This window comes from Phyllobates terribilis, unplaced genomic scaffold (assembly GCF_046119375.1).
Source record: "Phyllobates terribilis strain yellow unplaced genomic scaffold, ASM4611937v1 Scaffold_8__6_contigs__length_399053987, whole genome shotgun sequence".
Taxonomy (NCBI): Eukaryota; Metazoa; Chordata; class Amphibia; order Anura; family Dendrobatidae; genus Phyllobates; species Phyllobates terribilis.
In genome coordinates, this window is record NW_027362768.1 from 253,219,587 (window position 1) to 253,247,375 (window position 27,789).

Below are 27,789 nucleotides of genomic sequence, written 5' to 3' on the forward strand. Positions count from 1 at the left end.
CAGGTGGGGTTGCAGAGCACACACGGCGGCTTTTGGCACAGTCAAAGCCATGCCAACACTTGGCATAGCTATGATGGCTCTGGAAGTGCCCACAGCCTAAAAGCTTGTTTATTAGTTGCACTGCAGCTTTTCAACAAACTTTATTAGGCATCCAAACCCAAACAGTAAGCTGGACAAAAGACTGTTAAAAGACAGTGATCGGGGTTCAGAACCGGACACTAGTTGTCCGGTACGGACCCTGAACTTTACAGTTCGGGTTCGCTTATCCCTAGTCTGGATCTAAATCCCATTGAACATCTGTGGAGGGATCTTAATATTGCTATTGGGAGAAGACACCCTTCAAATATGAGAGACCTGGAGCAGTTTACAAAAGAATTACAGTTGAGAGGTATAAGAAGCTTGTTGATGGTTATAGGAAGCCATTGATTGCATTTATTTATTCCAAAGGTTGTGCAACCAAATATTACATTGAGGGTGCTAACAATTTTGTCCGGCCCATTTTGGGGGTTTTATGTGAAATTATCTCCAATTTCCCTTTTTTACTCAGTTTTTTGTGTTGTTCAAATACACACAAAGGAAATTAACATGTGTATAACGTAACGTGTAATTGCACTAATTTTCTGGGAGAAATACTTCATTTTCTGAAACAATTTCAAGGGTGCCAACATTTTCAGCTGTGACTGTATCTCCCATAGTCTTTAACAAGTATGTGATCTATTCGCCAAAAAAGAAAAAGGATGGAAAACATATATAAAATCAGATATGTAAATGGGGACCTAGCTGTACAAAAATTTAGAGCGAAAAAATACATGATGATCGGATATGACGTCAGATTTTAGTTTATTTCATCATTACTCCTTAAAGATTTGTGGATGTCTCCTGAACACATACGCCAAAGTGGGGTTTCTCAGAAAGGTGATGTCTATAGCTATGGAATTATTGCACAAGAAATTCTCCTGAGGAAAGAAACATTTTACACAGAACAATGCCATGGCCACAAAGGTAAAATCATTTTTTCAGTATATGAATATTAATGTTTAGAAAAGATTTATCTGTTGAAAAAAGAATTTTGGCCTCAATTCATCAAGACTGGTGTGAACAATGTGTTGTAGTTAGACACTCTTGATTCATTAAAAAGCCATGTTTACCGCGACAGAGAGGAGCCAGAAGACCGCAGTGTCTGAGTCCTCCCACTCCTGCACTCACTAGAAGCCTTTTACCTTCATATTAAATGGTGCAGATTTCTTTCAGCAGTGCAGGGGTTAATCTGCTCAGTTGTGAGCTCCTGGAAGCTTACCTGCATTAAGGCTCTCAGCTGTCCAGTGTTAGCCACACCGCGCTCCTATATATTCTGAGCCTTGGCTTGCAGTGATTGCCAGAGCTAGCTTATGCTGCATGGTTTTAGGAGTGTGGTGGAGTGTTGTTGTTTGAGAAGGCATTTGGAGGATTTAAGCTAAGACTGTTGAGTGGTTTAGGTTGTGTGTAATCCTCTTCTTCTTCTCCTACTTTTCTTTTTCCCTATCCTCCACTCCCCAGTGTTTACCTCTGTTGTTTGTGTGCATATATTTGTATGATTGGTATTTTACTTTAGCCCTATTTGTATTACCTTGTTAGTCTGGTTGGTGTATTGCTATACACTACTACTCCCCTCTTCCCTTGGTGGGGGAAGGGAACAGACTGAGGGTGGATTGAGGAGCTCAGACAAGGTACGTGGCCCCGGCATCTTCACCATTCAGAAGTAATCCGGGGAACAGGGCCAGCTAGGGTGCCCCTAGTATTAGGGACAGGGAAGGAGCCCCTGGCCCAGGATACCCGACAACAGAGTCATGACATGAATCAAGCGCATCTGACAAATGGCGTGTGCCTTCTTGATCCATGGCAAAAATTTTACTCCAGTCAGATACTGGAGAAACAAGGCATGCCATAGCTCAACATGAATTAGACCAGCTGTGGTGCCTTGCCCTTATTCAGCACAAGTCCTGCCCCAGCCTAACCCGTTTTGTCAGAGCTGGGTGAAACCAGCGTGGAAATTCCAAAAGTCTCAAAATTTTGTGCAACTCCACAATAATTTTGCTACTTTTCAAAGCAATTTGTACTATAATTCTGGTATTTTTACTTTCATGGGCATTTGTTTTTCTTAATGTAAAAATATTATATGTTTAACCCCTTTCCAACCCTTGCCGTATTAGTACGCACATTTGCGTACCCCCGGTTCAGTGAGGGCTCTGGCGCTGAGCCCGCACTGAACCGAGCACATGTCAGCTGATTCTTACAGCTGACATGTGCCCGCAACAGCCGTGGGTGGAATCGCGATCCACCCGCGGCTGTTAACATGTTAAATGCCGCTGTCAATCTCCGACAGCGACATTTAACGCGCGCTTCCGGGTTGCGCGTCATAAGCCCCGCCCACCGGCGACCCCGTCACGTGATCGCGGGTCACCGATGGGCGTGCATGACAACCCAGGGTCTGCAGCAGACGCCTGTGGTTGTCATGATCTCGTCGCTATGAGCGCCACCTAGTGGTCGGCGCTCATAGCACACGACCATTTCTGCTATATGCAGGGGATCTGCTGGTCCCCTGTACGTAGCAGAGACGATCAGACAACTGCTGCTTCTAGTCTCCTATGGAGACTATTGAAGCATGCAGTAAGTGAAAAAAAAATGTTTTTAAAAATATAAAAAAAATATAAAAGTTTAAATCACCCCCCTTTCACCCCATTCAAAATAAAACATAAAAAAAAAAACCACATACCCACGCCGCGTTCAGAATTGCCCCATCTATCAATATAAAAAAAGAATTAATCCGATCGGTAAACGGTGTAACGATAAAAAAATTCTAAACGCCAGAATTACGTTTTTTGGTCGCCGCAAAATTGCAATAAAATGCAATAAAGGGCGATCAAAACATCGGATCTACCCCAAAATGTTATCAATAAAAACGTCAGCCCAGCGCGCAAAAAATAAGCCCTCACCCAGCCCCAGATCCCGAAAAATGGAGACGCTACAGGTCTCGGAAAATGGCGCTATTTTTTTTTTTTTTTTTTTACCAAATTTTGGAATTTTTTTTCACCACTTAAATATAAAATAACCTATACATGTTTGGTGTCTACGAACTCGTAATGACCTGGAAAATAAGAATGGCAAGTCAGTTTTAGCATTCAGTGAACGTGGTAAAAAAATAAATAAAAAACAACTGTGGTATTGCACTTTTTTTGCAATTTTACCGCACTTGGAATTTTTTTACCATTTTCCCGTACACGATATGGTAAAACTAGTAATGGCTTTGAAAAGTACAACTTGTCCCGCAAAAAATAAGCCCTCACACGGCCATATTGTCCAAAAAATAAAGACGCTATGGCTCTGGGAACAAGGGGAGCAGAAAACGAAAAAGCAAAAACGACAAAACCCAAGGTTGCGAAGGGGTTAAGAGCAAATAGAGGTAGTAAGTGTAAATCTTATTTGTTAGACAATCATTCAGAAAAGTTTATTTTATTTGTAGACGAAATACATTTGCCAACATGAGTTACAAACAAATTTCATCTGAGCTTTTCATTTTAATTTTTTTTGCTGCATTTTTTCACCAATGGTCAATCAAAGAAAAAATTGCAAAGGTGAAGAATATTAAAGGCAACTGTCCATTTCGACCAGACCTTCGTCTAGAGACAGCAGAGGAATGGGAGATAGAGGTGAGGAATATTTTTATTTAATATTGATAGATACTTGAATTTGTTTAGGTCATTTATATATTCAAAAAAAAAGTCTTTCCAAAAAAAGAGAGGTTTGAACAATTGTATTAGTCACGGAAGGGGTTTTCCACTACATTCATATTGACGTCCTTTGTTTTGGATAGTTCATCAATAATAGATCAGTAAGGATTCGACCCCCTGCTATCCCACCAATCAGCTGTTACCAGCTCTGAACAGGTGCAAACAGTGTCCAAAGCAGCACATCACTGCTACTGCTCCGCAACACTGTTTACAGGCCATCCCCAAATATTGCAGATCAACTTTTATTTAGCTTTAAAAGGGTATATATTGTTTTATCTTTTATTTAATAAAACAATAGATATTTAATATCTTGTATGTGCGTATTTGGTGTCACGTTGTTGTTGTCTGACAACCCGGGACCAGGGGCTCCTACCCTGTCCCTAACACTAGGGGCGCCCTATCATCCCTGTTCCCCGGTTTACTTCAGATGGTGAAGATGCTGGGGCCACGTACTTTGCTGTTGTACTGAATCAGCCCTTATCTGTCCCCTCGCCCACCTAGTGAAGTGGGGAGGAACAGTGTATGTAAATACACCAACCAGACAAACAAGTGTGGACATACAGGGACAAATGAAAATGCCAAACACACAAAATATGCACTCACAGACAGCAGAGGGATAAACCTAAGGAATTAGAAAGGTAAACAAAAATAGAAGAGGATGGAGCTATGCACACAACCAAAACACCAAGCAGCAGTCACAGAACAACTCTCCTTAAACACCTCTACCAAACACCGAATCCTCCATTCCTCACCAGGCAGTACAAGACTTAACACTGGCAATACAGATTGCCAGAGCAGAGACTATATGGGAGAGGGGAGTGGCTGCACAGCTGGGAACTTCCAGGAAGGAAGCTACAGAGACTCAAAGCTGAGCAGTTTAACTCCTGCCTGCTGAAAGAAACCAGCACCATGTTATAAGAGGGAGAAGTGCTTCTATTCAGTGCAGAAGTACGTGAACTAAGACACTGCGGTCTTCTGGCTCCTCTCTGTCACGGTAAACCCATGACATTTGTGAAACCCCACTGATTGCTCATAACAATGCTCTGCAGTCTATACACAGAATGAATAATGGGCTCATAAACTTTCTATTGAGGTTTGGGTGCATACTCATGCAGCTCAGTGCTCCTGGCTGCTGAGTGTTTTTTTTTGTCAATTGGTGGGGATCTGATGATCAATCTGTTGCACTCATTAGGGAGGGACTTGACATTTAATAAAAAAAGATTGTTAGTGTTTTTTCAAAGTAATTTAGATGTGGAGCCAAGCTAAAACCACCAAGTATGGATTTATTTACACTAGAGTGATTTTTTTTCACATCTTTCAAAAACAGACCATTTTTCATCAGTGTGCTGAATCCGTTATTCATCCATTTTTGGTCCATGTATCCATTTTTAGCATCCATATGTTATTCGTTTTTCTTATATGCAAACAAAATACTTTTTCCCCCAGCTTCTCCTAGCAACCAGTCAGTGAAAAACAGATACTATCTTTAAGTCCACTTTTTCTCTATCCACTGACTTGAATGAACAAGTTCTATCAGCAAAACAAGAAAGATTAGGACGTCTTTGATATTTTTGTTCAACAATGGACTTGATAAAATAATTGGAAATGGCAAAAGCCATACAAAATAAAATATATATGATGACATCCTGTTCCTTTATGGGTGATAGATGCTGCAGGGAAGTGAGTGCTGCCGCACGCTCATGTGACTTCCTGTTTGAGCCTCCTCTCAACCAAATGTCACAGGCAGTGATATAAAAAAACGATCGGTTTGCACACTGATTTTAGCTCAGTTTCTGAGAAATTATATGACAATCACCATTAGCACTAGAATTGTAGTATGTTAAGAGGGATTCTTAAGACAACTGCATTATTGGGGTTAAGATGTTTAATGAATCCATAGGTGCCACCTATTTTAGGCCAAATTCAGACATCCATGAAACACGCTCAGTGTATGGACTGCAATGCATGGACTGACCACAGGTCTCCTGACCCAAACTTGACAGCCTCATATTTTCCTATGGATTTTCCTATGGAAACTATGAGGCTCTCAAGTTTGGGTCAGGAGAATCTAGGTCAGTGTATTGCAGTCCATACATTGAGCGAATCTCACAGACAGCTGAATTCAGTCTTCTTCTGGGACTAATCCTAGATTAGTAGCGCCTTTAATTTCCTATGCCACTATCTATAATAAAACTAAATTTAGAAGGATCGGTGAGTAGTGTTGAGCGAGCGTGCTTGTTTAACTCTTTAAATGAACGCGCTCGGGTGTTCACCGAGTAGTTTCGGCAAGCTCGGCATCTATGTTTGAGCCTCCGTGGCTGCATTTGTCGCGGCTGTTAGACAGCTGTGACACATGCAGGGATTGCCTATTTGTTAGGCAATCCCTGCATGTGTCACAGCTGTCTAACAGCCGCGACACATGCAGCCGTGGCGGCTCAAACATAGATGCCGAGCACAGCGAAACCACTCTCTCAACACTATTGGTGTGTAATTTCTTGTTTAACAATGTGATTGTGTTTCTTTTTTATATATATCTTCAGGTTTATGTTCTTGTGAAGAATTGCTGGGAAGAGGATCCCGAGAAGAGGCCTGACTTTAAGAAAATTGAAAGCACCTTGGCAAAGATCTTTAGGTACCTCTTTAGAAGTATTTTTTATAGCACAATAGTGGCTTTGCACAGTCATACCTGTTACCTGTGAGCACCAGTTCAGTGTGAGAAAACGGCATAAAAATTCTCCCAATAAGAAAATATTGTCTCGAGACCCTAGTGATTGACAGAATGAAGAAACTGTATCTCCGCCAAGAATGGCTGAGAACAAAGCATTGGGCTATTCTGAAGTGGTCTTATATGAGCCCTGATCTAAATCCTATTGTGCTTTACATCTGAGGAAGGAGCTGAAACCTGCAGTCTGGAGAATAAGTGAAAGAAAAGGAAAAAGATATGCACATACTAGGAATCTCACAAAAATGAACAATATTTTATTGAGACACAATATATATACAAACAGTGAATAGAATTAAAAACAATTAAAAGGCCAAAGGCCACATGAAAACCACCAAACGACCCTGGATAAGGCCATAGTATACCCTGACTAACAATAGGACAAAGAGGTATATGAGTAAAGGACTTCAATAAATGGGTCATAAAAAACCCAAGGCTTGTAAAAGACAGATATAGGATTGCATAATCTCAGAAATCAAGGGATAACGAAAACAAATCTATACAGGATGCAAATAAAGTACAAATAGAGTGCAAGTAAGCAATATTGCCCGCATGCACCTAATGCTTAGCAGTGTAACCTTTAAGTTCTAGGAAAGAGCCATCCTAATAATTAGATGTGAACAAATGACCCAATTAAGCCAATTCCACAAAGAAATGAAAGCAAAATCAATGCAAACTCTGTGAGCCACAAATAAGCCCAAATAGATCCAAAATGCATGGATTATACAGAACCTGTGTCCATAATAATGTTAGAGAAGGGTGAGACCCCACGTCTTTTGCCCCTGAGGAAGCTACACTTGCTGTAGCGATATGTGTGGGGTCTCACCCCTCTCTAACGTTATTATGGACAAAGGTTCTGTATAATCCATGCATTTTCTATTTGGGCTTATTTTGGCTCACAGGGTTTGCATTGATTTTGCTTTCAATTCTTTGTGGAATTGACTTAATTGGGCAATCTCTGCATGTTTTTTTGAGTGTCTAACAGCCGCAAAACATGCGGGGCGAGGACTCGGGCATCTCACTCGAGCACCCGTGATACTCAGCGCATACCCATGCACCCAATGCAAACTTGAGTAGCGAGCACTTGCGCTCAACACTAATGACAACATATTCAATATGATGGCCTAATGTTATCAAACTCTGTGTCGTACCTATGGATTCAAAATGCTCACTATACCCCTGGATAAAATCCTTGAGGGGTGTAGTTTCCAAATGGGTTCATTTGTGGGGGTTTTCCACTTTTTAGGCACATCAGGCGCTCTCCAAACGCAACATGGCATCCACTCTCGATTTCAGCCAATTTTGCGTTCAAAAAGTCAAACTGTGCCCCTTCCCTTCCGAGCTCTGCCTTGCGCTCAAACAGTTGTTTTCCCCCACTTATAGGGTATTCTCATGCTCAGGAGAAATTGCACAACAAATTTTGTAGTTCATTATGTCTTGTTAGCCTTGTGAAAATAAAAAAATTGGGGTATGAAGTAAAATTTTTGGGAAAAGAAGTTAAATGTTCATTTTTTCCTTCCACGTTGCTTCAGTTTCTGAGAAGCACGTGAAGGGTTAATAAACTTCTTGAATGTGGTTTTGAGCACCTTGAGGGGTGCATTTTTTAGAATCATGTAATTTTTGGGTGTTTTCTGTCATATAGACCCCTCCAAGTCTCTTCAAATGTGATGTGGTCCCTGAAATAAATGGTTTTGTAAATTTTGCTGGAAAAATGAGAAATCACTGGTCAACTTTTAACCCTTCTAACTTCCTAACAAAAAAAAAATTGTTTCAAAAATTGAGCTGATATAAAATACACATGTGGGAAATGTTATTTATTAACTATTTTGTGTGACATATCTCTCTGATTTAAGGGCATAAGAATTCAAAGTTTGAAAATTGCTAAATTTTCGCCAAAAGTCATATGGAAGAAATTTTAGCAGTATCATGAAGTACAATATGTCACGAATAAACAGACTCAGAATCAGTGGAATCCGTTGAAGCTTTCCAGAGTTGTTATCTCATAAAGGGACACTGGTCTTGGCTTGGTCATTAACCCTAGAACGCATACCTGGGGCCTCGCAGGCCCGCCCTGTTAATTGTTTTCTATTTTCTGCAAGATTACTTTAGTTAGAATTTTGAAACTCTAGGTATTCTTCATGTATATAGTTATTTGTCATTTGAGTTTGAGTTATTCCATGTTATTTGCACACGGGCCTAAAAGGCCCCAGGTATGTGAAAGTGTAGATTTTTATGGTCATGCGTTCTAGGGTTAAGGTCAAAATTGGCTCGGTCACTAAGGAGTTAAGGTCACCATCCTTTTGGTCCCGACAATTTTCATTAGTTTTTTTATTATTATTTTTCTGTTGAACCACAATTCAAAAGCAATGTCTGATTTTCATTAGTTTATAGTCAGTACATTTTAAATGAAAATTATTTTTGTCAGTTTCAAGTAATTTTAGTGACCATGGTGGGTTTTTCTTACTTTAACAGAAGGGTACCAACAATTTTGTCGATGTGTGTAGCTCAGTTGATGGAAAAATGTTTTACTTCTGGCTCTGAGAGTATACACAAGAATAAATATTGATTTTTCCTTCCAAACAGTTTTTATTGTATACAGTTAAACTTAAAAATTTTATATATTAGCCCTAGGGTTGTTCCCTGTCAGATAATGTTCGGCTCCAGCCCAGCTGTAGTTTGTTAAAACATAACAAACCACATTGCACTCATGAATGGGTCAACCAGCGAGTCTCGACTGCTGCTCCCAGTGTCTGTCACTGGCTGTGGCGCTGACATCATGTGGACAGCATGGCTCTCAATGAGCTCACTACTTGACTGCTGTGGTGTCGACATGACATCATGACATCAGAGCTGCATTTAATGCCAGACACCAAGAACAGTAGCAGAAACTCTCCGGAGGACCTGAAGAAGGTGGGTACAGCACGGTTTGTTATGTTTTAACAAACGGCAATAGGGATTAGAAAGGTAGAAATTGTCTGAAAGGGAACCGCCCCTTTAAGGCTTAAAGCTTCTGAAGTTATCTATATACTTTCCTATATGTAGGTTATTGATCTAATTTCTTAGTAAACTTTGTGTTTCTGTACATAGTAATTTCCATGCCCAGACAAATGAGAGTTATATGGACACCTTACTGAGGCGATTGCAGCTCTACTCTAAAAATTTAGAGCATTTAGTGGAGGAACGTACCAAGCTGTACAAAGCAGAAAGAGATCGAGCTGACCGCCTGAACTTCATGCTTCTACCAGGGTAAGAGCTTACATTTGTGCAAGCTAAATACCAGAATAGGGAAGAAATGTAACATACATGCCTCTTTCAGACATGTCTTTGTTTCATTATAGAGGCAGATTTTGTCTTGTTTTCTTGTTATATTGAATAATTTAGTGCTTTCTGCAAAGTTTCTTTTGCTGTATCACAATAGGAAATCAATGTGGACTACAACTCATGTTGCTCTGTTGCGGCTGCTCACTAGTGATGGATTGCTAGCGCTAACTGTCTCATGGAAAGCTATCCATTTGATGCTACAGTATTTTGGGGATCCATTTACTGCTATGTTTCAGGTTCCCTCTAGAGCTGGCAGGGCAGATTTTTAGTCTGCTTTGGTCATCACTGATAATGTTTTCTTTGCTCTAATGGTCATCTGTTATAGAGACTCATTGGTGATAGATCACCGGCTAGCTGGCTGCAAATGGTTTTACAAAAGTCTACAGTTAAACCACTCAATTGCATGTAAACACAAAAAACAAATGTGTTATTTTACTTACCGTAATTGCATTTTTAATAAAACTTCAGTACTGGAATGTAATTTAGTTGCGAACTAGTTGCCCAAACTGTTAAAGAGGACCTTTCACCAAATTATTCATATTGAACTGGACCCATGAGATGGCTGCAGATCAGAATAAAATTTTTTTTTTTTTGTTTTATTTTATTTCCAATTTCACCTCTCCATTGTGGAGATATTAGCAATCAAAGTATTTGGCATCTAATGAGTTAGCTTTTAAATCAAAGTGGGTGTGATCAGACAGTTTTCACTGAGGGCATGTACTTCTTCTCCCTGTATGATGCCAGCCAACCATGGGCAGGCAGCAACAGTGAAAGGAAAGAACATGCCCCCACCATAGCTTAGAGCAGACTTATCAGTGTGTGAGATGTAAGGATACAGCTCTGATCTCTTGGTCTAACCTTCTACATAATTAGAAAGTGCTGGGAGATAGCATAGATGGCTCACACCTTTCAGTTAAGTTTGATGTGAGGGAAGGGGCAGCATGGCTGAGTTTACCTGTGTCACAGTGCAAAACCCTTCTATCAGCTCTCTTAATCTCATAACAAGGTCAGCTCTGCTGTACTGAACCTCCCCCAACACCGCCTGTCTGGAGATGAGAACTTAAAGTGTCAGTATCACACTTAAATCTGTTGTGCTCAACCTGTACTCTCTCTGCAGTGAAATTAGAGAAGGGTGTCATTATATCTCACAAAGTAGCCCAGAAGAGGCAGTCTGTAATGCAGCTCTGATCTCACTGCAGAGAAATTACAAATTGCTTTAGTATAGCAGATATAAGTATGATTATTGACATAATAATCTGGAGAGCTGAAAGAATGGTTTGTAATGTGACACTGCTAAATTTAGCTGCACTGTCCCTTCCCCCACACTGACTCATGCAGGAGAAATCAGGGCTGTCTGTCATTATACATCTCACACACTGAGAAACATGCTCTAAGCTATGATGGTGCTGTGTTCTTCTTTCTTAAATGTTGCTGCTTGCTTAAGATTGGTCATCATCATACAGGGAGAAGAAGTACATGCCCCCAATGAAAACTATGTGACAACATGCACTTGGACTTAAAAGAAAGTTTAACTCATTAGGTGCAAAATACTTTGCTTATATCTCCGTAATGAGAGGCAAAATTGAAAAAAAAAGTTTTATTCTGCTCTGCAGCAACTATTACATTGTGTATTCAGATCAACAGCTCAACTTCTGTAAAGGTCCTCTTTAAAGGCGTTGTCTGGTGACAACAAGTTATCAGCTTTCCACTAGATAGATGATAACTTGTTGACCATTGGGGCTGCACTTTTTGAGCACTGGGACCGCACTGATCGGTAGAATAAGGAACTTTTAAACCCCTTTAAACTGGAGCGGTAGAGCGCATGACCGACCGTCGCTCCATTCATTCTCTATCGAGCTATCAAAAAAAGCCAAGTACTGCTCTTGACAGGCCCATAGAGAATGAATGGAGTGGTCGCCAAGCATGTGCATTGCCATTCCATTCTAACAGGGATCAAAGTGCTCCATTCTGCTGGGGTCCCTAGTGGTCGGACCCAAACCAAGATGGATAGGTGATCACTTGTTTTCACATGACAATCCCCTTATTATGAATTTCTCTATGTGACTTATAAAAAAAATGCAGTGCATAGTAAGACCTTTGTAAACCAGTCGCTTATTTCCCTGTTTTACTACTGATTAAATTCTAGCTATCTTTCTGAAGCTATCACTAGATGGAGGTCATGAACATACTATCACTACATAGTATTCAGGCATTGAATTTAGAGGAGCTGTCCCCTTTCAGAAAAGTTTTCCTGATATGTTCCATGCATTGTATACCCCCCACCTCCCTAGTGTATAACTTACGGTCCCTAGGTCTAGTGCTGTGTTTCCGCCTTTGCCTCGGTCTCTGTTACTCTTGGCAGCAGCGGAAGCATCACATTGACATCCTTGCAAACAATCACACTTGTCAGCAGTGATGTTGACATGTCACTGCTGCAGCCAAGTAACGGATACCGAGGCTGCAGTCAAGTCATTGTGCTAGAACCCAGGAGGTTAAGTAAAGCTCAGTTTGTTTTTATACAAGAAATTGTACATATCAGAAATTTTTTTTTGAAAGGGGTCATCCCCTTTAATAAAAATGTGTGCAAGTTAGCTCCCTCTTCTGGTGGCTTCATATATCAAGATATTTCTATTTTATCTTTATGGCTAATTTACTGCTTTTAGACTTATTAATGGACTAAATTGTTAAATTCATTTTTTCTTGAGTAAAATTTCCTGGTGTACTGTGACCCTTAAAAAGTCATAAAATTGAGTAATGCTGTGGAAAATATATAGAAATAATGTATTAAATGGACAGATTTGTGGTTAAAAACCTCACATATGGATTGGGTAGTAAAGGAGTATATGTCACAAGGTTCCTACTAAGAATAACAGCCTGTGTATGCAGACCTAATCTCTGCGTCAATGGTGTGAAAATAATAAGACTACGTTTTTAAAATAGACATGGAATAAAAAGTCTATGGCTTAAATCTTAGTACTGCAGACTCTGTGCTCATTGAGGACTCCTGGGTCTTGTCTTACAGATGCTGCAATATTATTGTACCTTGTATCCTGGAACATGGAACTATTGAACGCTTTTCATGTATGTTTATTTACTGCAGGCCTGTGGTTAAGTCCCTTAAGGAAACAGGATTAGTCGAACCAGAATTCTTTGAAGAAGTCAGCATTTACTTCAGCGATATTGTTGGATTTACTACTATCTGCAAATATAGTACACCAATGGAAGTTGTGGATATGCTGAATGACGTGTACAAGGATTTTGACCGGATTTTAGATCATCATGATGTCTATAAGGTACTAAGCTAAACAGAATGTTTGTAAATCAGCAGAATATAGTTGGATGGAAGAAGACACTAGCCCAATAAATAAATCCTACAATCCTACAGTGGTAAATGCAAAAAGCATGTTAATATGCACTGTCAGTCAGAATTAACAGACAGTACATAGTTTGCACCATGACAAATAACACTGGGGTTGTTGCAAATAATATCAACATTTGAGATGTGCTAATCAATTCGCAGAACCCTGGTCCAGCAGCCAAGTCAGTATTCTGTGGCTGCCTGATGGGAGCCCTGCAACCCACCACCTACCTGCTGGGAACCCTGGCACCTTTTCTGATAAGTAGCCCTGACACATCATCATACTGATGTTGTGCTGGGCCTCCAAATCAGAAGAGGTGCTGGGAATTCACGCCTGTACAAGATGGTTCTCAGGGCTTCCTTCTGGAGGCCACAGAATGCTGATGTAGACTAGTATCCTGTAAATGTATTCACCCATTTCTAATCAACATGTATTAAAGAAGACCCTGACAGAAACACCACTTTCCTTTACCTCGCCTCCCACCTAATTGTCTGTCATACTGTGGACTTACTTTATGTGCCGTGTGTCATACACACGTCTCTTCAGTTAAGGCTGAGGACATCGGAAGGTGAGTATAATGTATATTTTTTATTTTAATTCTTTTTTTTTTTTTACAGGTACTATGGTACCCAGATGTACAGATGCAGTGATGCGGATTCCATGCGTTCCAATGCAAGTCAATGGCGGCGAAAATGCCACGCTTCCGCAAAATAATTGGTAGTGCTGCGGATTTTTCCGCAATCATAATCCGCAGCGGAAATTTCCGCAGCATGTGCACAGCACATGCGGATTATCATTGGGGAACATGGCAGGCCTTCTACCAAGCGTTTTTTAAGCGTTTCTGCAGCGGAATTGCCGCTGTGGAAACACTTAAAAAACGCATAGTGGGCACACAGCCTAAAAAAAATTATTATAATTAATATATTAATATTGTGCCAAATTAATTTCACGTGAGCTATCACATGATCTATCACAGGGGATCACGTGACATGTGATACATCAGGTGTGTGTGTGTGTGGGGGGGGAGGGGCCCGCGCCTTCTAAACTGCCCGCGGCCCTTGCTACTCTTAATCCACCCCTGAGTGCTGCTTTCCACTTTTCTTCATATCGATGTCTGTCTTGAACTATAGCTTATGCAGCACCGTAAAAGATCGTAAGTAACTGCTGATAATGAGAATATCACTTTAGCTTGTGGGATTGGTGCCAGTATACTTCTAAAGTCTCCCATTTTAAGTAAATACAATGATACATTGATATCTGCAATTCAATGTCTTATTCCAGAGAAGTCCACATTTTTCTTATACAGTAGTATTCAAAATAATAGCAGTGTGTTCAAAAACATGTTAAGCACAAAATCTTTATACTAGTTTTTATTTCCATGCATTGGGAACATTGCACACTATTTTCTAATTCAAAACATGAAGAGAAATGTATATCATTTTTAACTACTTTACAGAAAATAACATAAAATGAACATTGGGCTGTTCTAAAAAAATAGCAGTGTCTGCTTTGCAAACTCACAATATGTATTCTTTTTTTTGAGGATTTAGCATTCCTGTGAATCACTAACCTAATACTTAGTTGTATACCCACAGTTTTTTAGAACTACATCACATCTATGTTGCATAGAGTCAACCAACTTCTGGCACCTGTCAACTGTTATTCCACCCCAGGATGCTTTGACTACATCCCACAATTCTTTGGTATTTGTTGGCTTTGCCTCAGAAACTGCATTTTTTATATCACCCCACAAGTGTTCTATCACATTAAGGTCCAGGGAGTAGGCTGGCCACACCATAACCTCAATTTTGTTGGACTGGAACCAAGATTTTGCTCACTTACTGGTGAGTTTAGGGTCTTTGTCTTGTTGAAACACCCATTTTAAGGGCATATCCTCTACAGCTTATGACCACATGACCTCTTCAAGTATTTTAATATATGCAAACTGGTCCATGATCCCTGGTATGCGGTAATTGGGTCCAGCACCAAAGTGAGAGAAACATGCCCATATCATGATGCTTGCACCACCATGCTTCACTGTCTTCAGAGTGTACTGTGGCTTAAATTCAGAGTTTGGGGGTCATCTGATGAACTGTCTGCGGCCCTTGAACCCAAAACAAACAATTTTACTTTCATCAGTCCACAAAATGTTTCTCCATTTCTCTTTAGACTTGTTGATGTGTTCTTTTGCAAATTGTATCCGTTTCAGTACATGTATTTTTTTTAACAGTGGGACTTTGAGGTGACTTCTTGCTAAGAGATTAGCTTCACACAGGCGTCTTCTAACTGTCACAGTACTCACAGGTAACTTGAGACTGTCTTTGATCATCCTGGAGCTGATCATTGGCTGAACCTTTGCCATTCTGGTAATTCTTCGATCCATTCGAATGGTAGTCTTCCATTTTCTTCCACATCTCCCTGGTTTTGCTTTCTATTTTAAAGCATTGGAGATCATTTTAGCTGAACAGCCTATCATTGTCTGCACTTCTTTACAAGTTTTACCCTCTCCAATCAACTTTTGAATCAAAGTACGCTGTTCTTCTGAACAATGTCTCAAACGACACTTATTTCTCAGACTTTCAAGGAGAAATGCGTGTACAACATGTGCTGGCTTCACCCTTAAATAGCTGGCTTCACCTGATTCACACCTGTTTCTTCACAGAATGATTGACCTCACCAATTGAATATAATTCTACCAAACACAGTGATTAATCTGGTTAGTCATATTTGACTGCTATTATTTTGAACACTACTGTATGTAAATTACCTTCCAGGCTATAGGGAGGACGCTGCCTGGAAGATAACTCTACCTACCTCCAGAGATTATTTTAAATAAAAGGTGGAGTTACCAGTATGAGACAAGTAACTAACACAGAACAGGAGAACTGAACTTTGTCATCTTGCAAACACATTTTTTGCCTCTGTCTCAGCTCTGCTGTAATGTAACAATATTACGCACTGTCTGCCTGTGAGATGGAAGCTGAAGCTGAGAGTTCACCTGCAGATGTGTCAGGTATAATCACACACAGCTCTGCAGTGAGATCAAGAGATGTGACAGCGGCCATTACACATCACACTGGTAACTCCCCTTGCATGTAAAATAATATCTGGAGGCAGAGTTATCTTCTGGGCAGTGTCCTCCCCACAGCCTGGAAGAGGTCATTTATATAAAGTGATAAAAGATGATTTCTCAACAACAAGGCATCTGATCAGGGCCGGCGTCAGAGGGGCAGGCAGAGGGCAGAGGGGCCCACTAGCGGTCGCGCACCCCGCTGGGCTATGGGAGGAGGAGAGCGGTGTCAGCGCCCGCCCTTCTCCTCCGCTTGCTCAGGGCCCCGGCAGCTGGATACTTACCTCTCCCCGTGCCTCCGCAGATCCGCTGTCTTCCTGCTCTGCGCTCCCTGTGACGTCTCAGGTCAGAGGGCGCGGTGACGTCTTTACACCGCGCCCTCCCCTGAGCCGTCACAGGGAGCGCTGAGCGGGACAACGCCGACAACGCTGGAGTTCGGACCCGAGCAGCGGGCAGCAGGTGAGCAGAAGGGAGGTGAGTATTTGATTTTTTTTTTTTATTGTATGGAGGCATGGGGCAGTATAAAGAGGGGGGGGGGGCATCCTCCATGGAGCATTATAAAGAGAGGGGGGGCATCCTGCATGGGGTATTATAAAGAGAGGGGGGGACATCCTGCATGGGGTATTATAAAGAGGGGGGGCATCCTGCATGGGGCATTATAAAGAGAGGGGGGGGTGACATCCTGCATGGGGCATTATAAAGAGGGGGGGTGACATCCTGCATGGGGCATTATAAAGAGAGGGGGGGACATCCTGCATGGGGCATTATATGGGGGGGAGGGATATCCTGCATGGGGCATTATAAAGAGAGGGGGGTACATCCTGCATGGGGCATTATAAAGAGAGGGGGGGACATCCTGCATCGGGCATTATAAAGAGGGGGGGGGCATCCTGCATGGGGCATTATAAAGAGAGGGGGGGACATCCTGCATGGGGCATTATAAAGAGAGGGGGGGGCATCCTGCATGGGGCATTATAAAGAGAGGGGGGGGGCATCCTGCATGGGGCATTATAAAGGGGGGGGGCATCCTGCATGGGGCATTATAAAGAGGGGGATGGTGACATCCTCCATGGGGCATTATAAAGAGAGGTGGGGACATCTTGCATGGGGCATTATAAAGAGAGGGGGGACATCCTGCATGGGGCATTATAAAGAGAGGGGGGGACATCCTGCATGGGGCATTATAAAGAGGGGGGGCATCCTGCATGGGGCATTATAAAGAGAGGGGGGGACATCCTGCATGGGGCATTATAAAGAGGGGGGGACATCCTGCATGGGGCATTATAAAGAGGGGGGGTGACATCCTGCATGGGGCATTATAAGGTGGGGAACAGCCTGCATGGGGCATTATAAAGGGGGGGGCAGCCTGCATAGTGCATTATGTGGGGGGGAACAGCCTGCATGGAGCATTAAAAGGGGGGGGCTGTATGGGGCATTATGTGGGGGGTAACAGCCTGCATGGAGCATTATAAGGGGGGGGACAGCCTGTATGGGGCATTATGTGGGGGGTAACAGCCTGCATGCAGCATTATATGGGGGCCAGTATCCTGTATGGAGCATTATAAGGGGACTGGTATCCTGTATGGAGCATTATAAGGGGGCCGGTATCCTGTATGGAGCGTTATATGGGAGCCAGTATCCTGTATGGAGTTTTATAAGGGGACCAGTATCCTGTATGGAGCGTTATATGGGGGCCAGTATCCTGTATGGAGCTTTATAAGGAGACCAGTATCCTGTATGGAGCGTTATATGGGGGCCAGTATTCCGTATGGAGCCTTATATGGGGGCCAGTATTCCGTATGGAGCCTTATATGGAGGCCAGTATTCCGTATGGAGCCTTATATGGGGGCCAGTATTCCGTATGGAGCCTTATATGAGGGCCAGTATTCCGTATGGAGCCTTATATGGGGGTCAGTATTCCGTATGGAGCCTTATATGGGGGCCAGTATTCCGCATGGAGCCTTATATGGGGGCCAGTATTCCGTATGGGGCCTTATATGGGGGCCAGTATTCCGTATGGGGCCTTATATGGGGGCCAGTATTCCGTATGGGGCCTTATATGGGGGCCAGTATTCCGTATGGAGCCTTATATGGGGGCCAGTATTCCGCATGGAGCCTTATATGGGGGCCAGTATTCCGTATGGGGCCTTATATGGGGGCCAGTATTCCGTATGGGGCCTTATATGGGGGCCAGTATTCCGTATGGAGCCTTATATGGGGGCCAGTATTCCGTATGGAGCCTTATATGGGGGCCAGTATTCCGTATGGAGCCTTATATGGGGGCCAGTATTCCGTATGGAGCCTTATATGGGGGCCAGTATTCCGTATGGAGCCTTATATGGGGGCCAGTATTCCGTATGGAGCCTTATATGGGGGCCAGTATTCCGCATGGAGCCTTATATGGGGGCCAGTATTCCATATGGGGCCTTATATGGGGGCCAGTATTCCGTATGGGGCCTTATATGGGGGCCAGTATTCCGTATGGGGCCTTATATGGGGGCCAGTATTCCGTATGGGGCCTTATATGGGGGTCAGTATTCCGCATGGAGCCTTATATGGGGGCCAGTATTCCGTATGGGGCCTTATATGGGGGCCAGTATTCCGCATGGAGCCTTATATGGGGGCCAGTATTCCGTATGGAGCCTTATATGGGGGCCAGTATTCCGTATGGAGCCTTATATGGGGGCCAGTATTCCGTATGGGGCCTTATATGGGGGCCAGTATTCCGTATGGAGCCTTATATGGGGGCCAGTATTCTGTGTGGAGTGATTCACCGGTTTCTGAACTATTGTAGAATTTACAATAGATATCACTCATGTAATGTAAGAAGTAAAATCTTTGCATTGTACTATATATATATATATATATATATATATATATATATATATATATATATATATATATATATTCTCCGCCGTATCTGCGCATCATGAATCGTGGTATGTGTTAAAGGGGCCCACTGAGACTCTTTCGCCCGGGGCCCAGAAAAACCTGGAGCCGGCCCTGCATCTGATATGAGGCATACATGTATCACTGTCCTCAGCAGTCTAACTCATTTTAACTCATTTTACAGTCTGCTATCTACTGTAATACAGCCAGCCGCAGGTGCAGCTTGTGTTTCACCAATCTTCCCCAGAGATCGCCCTCATTTACACATAGGGAAACATGGCCAACTAACATGCAGGGCAGGCTACTTGCTATAAATTGTGTATGGTGGTTAATAACAAATAGTAGTCAAAACATAGCTTCTGAATCAGCAAAAAAAAACTACAGAAATGATATTTTATTCAGCAAGAAAACAAACAAGAAAAGTCCTTTTCCTAAGGCTTCCATACACATTAGATGGCCGAATGGTACTTAGATTGTTGCCCAAACCTGTCAATATCGGCTGGAGAGACTGATATTAGTCTAAAGTTGCATAGTTCATTGACATAGGAGATATTCCCACACAAGCAGATATCATGGAAAAGCTCACAACTTAGTGGTCACACAAAGAAAACTAGGAACAAGCAGAATTCAACTTTCTAGCTTCTGTAGAAATAAGCTTTCTTCCACCCAATTCATAGGCAACTTTCCATTTTAATAATTTTTAGAGGCCCATCTAGAGCTTTAGGTCAGTGAGTCCAAACTCTCTAGTATAGTACAGGCGAGACCATTCCCCTAGACCAATGTCTCCCAAACTCCAGTCCTCACGGACCCCATCAGCTCATGTTTTCAGTATTTTCTTAGCATTGGCCAGGTGGTGGAATTATCATCAAGGCATCAGTAATTCTCTTGGCTGTGCAGCACTGTAGAAATCCTGAAAACATGACCTGTGGGGGGCCGTGAGGACTGGAGTTTGGGAAACACTGCCCTAGACTGTTCAATACTCCTAAATCCTGGATCCTAAATGCATCTAAATAACAAATTTAGTATCTTAAAGGGAATCTGCAGGTTAATAGCTTTATGGAGTTGCACTACTGCAGTACTAAAAGTGCGTCGACCGGTAGAAAATGACCTAGATTTCTCCCGGGAGCTGCCTGCTTTCAGTCATGCAGGCGTGCTTGGAGCAATTACAGTCATTGCTCACAGCTCTGAGAACAACGTCTATAAATATTGGCACTGATTGGCAGCCGACTCTGCTTCAATGACTGTTAGTTACAATGGTTACAGTTGTCGTTCTCAGTGTTTTTAGCGGAGACTGTAATTGCTCTGTAATTGACAGGTCTCTGCCTACATGCACATATAGGCAGAGACCTGTCAATCCAGGGTAGTGGGCGCGGAAAAGCCACTGGAGACCAGTCTGTCCGACTAGTCTCCAATGCGGCTCGGTCTCCGGTGGCTCTTAAGCTATGTTTTTCTCTGTAACGATGCAGCGTTTCAAACTTAACCATATAAAGCTGGATTCATGCAGACGCTGTCTGATACATGTTGACTGTGGTTCAGGCAGCATGTATCAGCTGTCAGGTTCACTTTAACCCTATATCTGCAGGTCATTAGCATTATCGGATCTAACCAGTCCCATTAAATGTTGCTAACTGCTCAAATCTTTCTGGGAACCATACAACCTCAGTGACACATACCTAATATCCAGCAAATTTCCTGCTGGCTACTTATACAATGTACTTCTATATACACTTCAGCTTTAGTTACAGTGGTCAGTTATACATAAGTCAACTTCCCTTTTGCTGTATTACAGTACATACTTGGATAAATTATATTCAGATATTATATGCTGCCTATTGATGTCCCCTTAGTGGTTATGATTTTTTTTATTTATGGCTAATAAAATATACCTTTTTATTATTGATACTCTTCTTTGCTCCTATTAATTCTGCAGTAGGTTCTTTGCAATACAACATTGTTAAAGTAATCCTATTAAAACATTATTTTTAGCCCAAAATACATATAGTAATTATTATTATTTATTATTATTACAGCGCCATTTATTCCATGGCACTTTACATGTGAAGGGGTATACTTACAAGAACAATTACAATAATCTTGAACACAATGTGACGGCGACTCATACAGGAGGAGAGTAATTGAAAAAGACTTAAATTGGTCCATATTTTTGATGCTTTTTAACATTTTTGTAGCCTGTCCAGTTAAAGCTAGGGCTACATGGTGATGTGTTGTGCGACCTTGTAACTGAAGTTTTATGACATCTCATCGAATGATTTCTATGGTGAGACCCGCGACCTCCTGGAACTGAGACACAAAATTGGAAATGTTTCCAAATGTTTTAGATTTTCTGTTGCTGGTCACAAGTTGTATACAACTCACTTGCTATATACTTCAATGCAAGTCATTTATTTATTGTGACTCTCGTGCAACCTGGTCATTTCTTAACAGTAAAATTACAGCTCTTAAATAGTCATGTGACAGCAAGTCACAGACGAGTTGCGCAGATGTATTTTGTCACATAACTAAAGTGGCATGTAAAAGTTTGGGCACCCCTGGTCAAAATTACTGTCATTGAAAACAGTTGAGCTAGTTGAAGATGAAATGATCTCTAAAAGGGCTAAAGTTAAAGATGACATATTTCCTTTGTATTTTAGTAACAAAAAAATATATATTGTCATTTTTTCCATTTTAAAAATTGCAAATGGGCCAATGCAAAAGTTTTGGGCAGCCTTGGAGATTTATGTGCACAGATAACTTTAATCCAGGTTTCAGATCTTAATTAGCCTGTTAAGGTCATGGCTTGTTCACTATCATCGTTAGGAAAGGCCAGGTGATGCAAATTTCCCAGCTTTATAAAAAACAGCCTCCTCTAATCTTGAGCCAAAAACTGCAGCCGTGAGTTCTTCTAAGCAGCTGCGCTCTGAAAATGAAAATGGTGGAGGCCCACAAAGCAGGAGAAGGCTATAAGAAGATAGCAAAGCGTTTTCAAGTCGTCCTTTCCTCAGTTCGAAATTAAATTAAGAAATGGCAGGTAACAGGAACAGTGGAGGTCAAGCTAAGGTCTGGTAGACCAAGCAAAATTTCAGTGAGAGCTGCTCGTAGGATTGCTAGAGAGGCAAATCTGAACCCCGATTGACTGCAAAAGACCTTCAGAAAAATTTAGCAAACTCTGGAGTTGTGGTACATTGTTCTTCTGTTCAGAGACACCTGCACAAATATGGCCTGCATGGAAGAGTCATCAGAAGAACACCTTTCCTGCATCCTCACCATAAAATTCAGTGTCAGAAGTATGCAAAAGAACATCTAAACAAGCCTGATGCATTTTGGAAACAAGTCCTGTGTACTGATGAGGTTAAAATAGAACTCTTTGGCCACAATGATCAAAGGTATGTGTGGAGAAAATAGGGCACAGAATTTCAGGAAAAGAACATCTCGCCAACCAGTAAGCATGGGGGTGGATCAATCATGCTTTGGGGGTGTGCTGCAGCTAATGGTACGGGGAACATTTCACGGGTAGAGGGAAGAATGTATTCAATGAAATTTCAACAAATTCTTGATTCAAAGAAAACACCATCTGTAAAAAAAAAGCTGAAGTGGAAAAGAGGATGGCTTCTACAAATGGATAATGAACCTAAACACAAATCAAAATCCACAATAGACTACCTCAAAAGGCACAAGCGGAAGGTTTTACAATGGCCCTCACAGTCCCCTGATTTGAACATCATTGAAAATCTGTGGCTAGGCTTCAAAATAGCAGTGCATGCAAGGAGACCTAGGATTCTCACAGAACTGGAAGAATTTTTTAAGGAAGCATGGATTAAAATCACTCAAACAAGAATTGAAAGACTCTTGTATGGCTACAAAAAGCGTTTACAAGCTGTGATACTTGCAAAAGAGGGTGATACTAGGTACTAAACATGCAGGGTGCCCAAACTTTTGCATCAGTCCATTTTCCTTTTTGTAATTTTTAAAATATAAAAAATGACATACTGTAAATATATTGTTTGCGTAAAATACAAAGGAAATGTATCATCTTTAAATTTAGGCCCTTTAGAGATCATTTCATCTTCAAATAGCTTAACTGTCCACAATAACAGTAATTGTGACCAGGAGCAGCCAAATTTTTTATATGCCTCTGTAACTTTTGTGAGAATTGCTATTGTGCAAAACATCACTGTGTAGCTCTAGCCTAATAAAGATTTCCTGTGGTTTGTCAACAGCTTGAAGTCAAATAATAAGAAAATCAAATAATTTTTCACAAATTTCAATTCAGTGTGTGTGTGTGTGTGTGTGTGTGTTTATGGGCTGTTGCATTATGTTTTAGCATGTTGATATTTTTTTAACTTCTACAGTTATAATTTTTTTAACTTTTATATGCAGGTTCTGGTAGGGAACCACATGAAGGAATTGACTAAGGCATAATTCGGACATTAAATTTTCATGTATATCTTCTGTTTTTTAAAAACAGAACATGTACTAATTAAAGTAGAAGCTGACATAGTCAGATGAGGGCCCATATGCAAAAACAATATACAGTTATGTGCAAAATAATAGCAGTCTAACATCACTGTGTTTATTCACTGTTTTTGGCAGAAAAGATCATACAACGTGGGAAAAAATCATGACTAGGTGTAGGTGACTAATGGACAACCAACAGAGTTGATAGTCATGACATGCGAGCTACTAATTGGATGTAATTGACTCATTTAAAGAATGGGGTTTTTTCTAATTATTAGCAGTGCTGAGTTCAATTAGTGAGGTCATTCATACTGTGTAGAAACAGGTGTCAATTATGACCCTTATTTAAAGGAGGGCAGCAAATGTTTTACCTGTTGGTTTTAGCCTTTGCTCAGTAAGTAAAATGGGACATTGTACCGGAGGAGATAGAACTTTGATCAAGACATTGTTTGGAGAGGTGGAAACACGTAAAGAAGTGCAGAAAATAATTGGCTGCTCAGCTAACTAGATTTTAATTTTTTTGCTTTTAAAAAGCTAACAAAACCCAAAGCACATGATAGGAAAAAAATACTATCATTTCCATAGATCACAGAATCACAAGTATGGAAAAGAAGCATCCAATGATCAGCTCCAGGGAGAACAAAGAAGGTCTTCAGTTACCTGTGAGTCCTACAATCATCAGAAGACTCCTACGTGAAGCCAAGCTATTTCCAAGAAACCATCATAAAGTAACATTGATGAAAAATACCACGTGTTTAAATGGTTACAGTTTGCCATAGAACACATTGACTGGTCTAAAGAAAAGTGGTGCAACATTCTATGGACAGATGAGAGCAAAATTGTTCATATTGGTTCTAAAGGCTGCAGATGATCTGTGAGACAACCAATAAACAGTGAATTCAAGCGAGCTCTCTCCATGCACTAGCATTGAGTCCTAACTTCTTCTGCAGTCCTGCAGACAGAATGCGCCCCTAGGTCCCCTATGACTCTCTTAAGGTTTCCAGTCCGGCTAAGGGGACTCTTGTGAAGAGATTCTTGGATCTGATGATTCACTGTCTGGGATACTAAGGCCCACGTCTACCCTAGCTGATAGTATATGGAGCCTGCCACTTTTCTGAAGTCCTGCACACAGCTGACTGAACTCTCTTCCTGCTTCTGGAAACTACCCAGAAATTTCTAAAGTACCCACCCACTATGGGCTGTCCTGACACATAGTTAACTCTCACACTGTCATAAATGCCTGCTATGCTACTGGCAAACTTCACCTTTCACCTACATTCTAGACAGTAGCATGTTGTGGCCGTTTGTTAATACTACAGCCCACAAGGAAACATATCAGGAACAAAACATTATTCACATTCTATACCACAGCAACATTGATGTCTTCAGGGGGAACATGGTACCTGGTCATCTTCTTGCATTTACCCGTTCTTTATCCCCTTTAAAGCTCATGAAATACTATTCCGTACCTGCGCCCTGGGCTTTAAGAGCCAGGTACAGAATAGTACGTCATGGCGATCGCGCCCACACACAGGCTGTGCAGGCGCGATCGCCGCCGGGTGTCAGCTGATTGTCACAGCTGAAACCCGATACTATGTTCAGGGAGCGGTCCCGCACCACTCACGGCACATTAACCCCCGCAATGCTGCAATCGAAGTCGATCGCAGCATTGCGGTGGCAAGGGGAGGTGATCGCAATACTCTCCTCCTCTTCCGGCCTCCAGCGCTGTCTGCCGCGGCTTCCTGGATGTTGCCATGATGACCGATGTCGTCATGACAACATCCGGGTCACCAGACAGCAGGAAGATAGTTTGGTCATGCGCAGTGCATGACCAAACGATCTTATCCCTGTGTAGCGCTGACAGCCTGCATAGCACAGGTATGGTGCCCCATTTCTGTGCTATGCAGGTGATCAGAATAAAAAAAAGTAAAAATCCCATAGTGGTACAAAGTATAAAAGTAAAAAAAAGTCTCAGAAAGTGAAAAAAATTTTTTTTAAAAAATTGTAAAAATATATAAAAAAAATAATAATAATCCATCAAAAATGAAAATATAATGTAGCCATCAATAAATATTATTATGAAAAAAAACAAAACAATAAAAGTACACATATTTGGTATCGCCGCGTCAGGAACGACCTGACCTATAAAACTGTCCCACTAGTTAGCCCTTGAAGTGAACACGGTAAAAAAAAAAAAAAAAAATGAAGCAAAAAACAATGCTTTATCACCATACCGCCAAACAAAAAATGGAATAACACGCGATCAAAAACACGAATATAAATAAAAATGGTACCGCTGAAAACGTCATGTTGTCCCACAAAAAACAAGCTGCCATACAGCTCCATCAGCCGAAAAATAAAAAAGTTCCAGCTCTCAGAATAAAGCAATGCAAAAAAATATTTTTTTCTATAAAATAGCTTTTATTCTGTAAAAGCAACAAAACATAAAAGATGATATAAATGTGGTACCACTATAAACGTACTGACCCGAAGAATAAAGCTACCTTATCAATTTTACCACACGTGGAACAGCATAAAGAATTGTAAAAAAAAATAATTCCTGAATTGTTGGCTTTTGTTTATTCTGCCTCCCAAAAATCGGAATAGAAAGCGATCAAAAAATGTCACGTGCCTGAAAATGGCACCAATAAAAACGTCAACTCATCCCGCAAAAAACAAGTCATCACATGACTCTGTCTGCCAAAATATGGAAAAATTATAGCTCTCAAAATATGGTGATGCAAAAACTAGATTTTAGAAAAAATGCGTCTTTTAGTGTCTGACAGCTGTCAATCATAAAAACCCGATATGATTCTGGTATTGCTGTAATCGCACCGACCCGAAGAATAAAGACGTCTAATCACTTATACCGCACGAGGAATGGCGTAAAAAGTTAGGGTTGGGTTAGGGTTAGGGTTGGGATTTTTTTCAAAAGTAAAAAAAAAAAAAAAAAAAGATGATGATATGGCGACTAGTGTTGAGCGCAAGTGCTCGCTACTTGAGTTTGCATCGGGTACTTGGGTATGCACTGAGTATCGCGGGTGCTCGAGTCTCCGTCCCATATGCTTCGCGGGCTAAAAATCCTCGCAGGGATTGCCTGCCATGCACGAATGATCCCCGCATGTTTTTTTTTTGGGTGTCTAATAACCTTGAAACATGAGGGTGGGGACTCGAGCATGTCACTCGACATGGTGCATACCTGAGTACCCGATGCAAACTCAAGTAGCGAGCACTTGCGCTTGACTAATGACAACTTATTCAATATGATGACCTAATGTTATCAAATTCTGTGTCATACCTCTGGCTTCAAAATGTTCACTATACCCCTTGATAAAATCTTTGAGGGGTGTAGTTTCCAAAATGGGGTCACTTGTGAGGGGTTTCCAATATTTAGGCACATCAGGGGCTCTCCAAATGCGACATGGTGTCCGCTCTCGATTCCAGACAATTTTGCGTTCAAAAAGTCACACAGTGCCCTTCAATCCTGAACCCTGCCGTGCGCCCAAACACTGTATTTTCCCCACATATTGGGTATTGGCGTACTGTCAAGAGACATTACACAAAAGTTTTTGGGGTCCATTTTCTCCTCTTATCCTTGTGAAAATAAAAAAATTGGGGCTAAAACGTCATTTTTGTGGAAAAAGTTAGATTTTTTTATTTTCACGGCTCCATGTTATAAACTTCTGTAAAGGACTTGGGGGTTCAGGGTGCTCACCACACATCTAGATAAGTTCCCTGAGGGGTCTAGTTTCCAAAATGGTATCACTTGTGGGGGGTTTCCACTGTTTAGGCACATCAGGGGCTCTCCAAACGCAACATGGCGTCCGCTAATTATTCAAGTAAATTTTACAATCAAAAAGTCAAATGGCGCTCCTTCCCTTCCGAACCCTGCCGTGCGCCCAAACAGTGTTTTTTTCCCCACATATGGGGTATCTGCGTGCTCAGGGGAAATTGCACAACAAATTTTGGGGTCCATTTTTTCCTGTTACCCCTGCGAAAATAAAATAAATTGGGTTTAAAATAACATTTTTGTGAAAAAAGTTAATTGTTAATCTTTTTCTTCCACATTCCAAAAATTCCTGTGAAGCACCTGAAGGGTTAATAAAGTTCTTGAATGTGGTTTTGAGCACCTTGAGGGGTGTACTTTTTAGAATGGTGTCACTTTTGGGTATTTTCTGTCATAAAGACCCCTCAAAGTGACTTCAA

At 41.4% G+C, this 27,789-nt stretch overlaps 1 protein-coding gene across 1 annotated transcript in view; it reads left to right on the plus strand.

Moving 5' to 3' along the window:
• The window catches only part of GUCY2C (guanylate cyclase 2C), a 552,042-nt gene that overhangs the window by 446,717 nt on the left and 77,536 nt on the right, over positions 1 to 27,789 (plus strand). Inside the window, exons 18-22 of the mRNA XM_073644175.1 lie at positions 865 to 1,002; positions 3,598 to 3,686; positions 6,308 to 6,399; positions 9,577 to 9,735; positions 12,911 to 13,103. Coding sequence (XP_073500276.1) covers positions 865 to 1,002; positions 3,598 to 3,686; positions 6,308 to 6,399; positions 9,577 to 9,735; positions 12,911 to 13,103 — 671 coding nt within the window. The remainder of the gene's footprint in view (positions 1 to 864; positions 1,003 to 3,597; positions 3,687 to 6,307; positions 6,400 to 9,576; positions 9,736 to 12,910; positions 13,104 to 27,789) is intronic.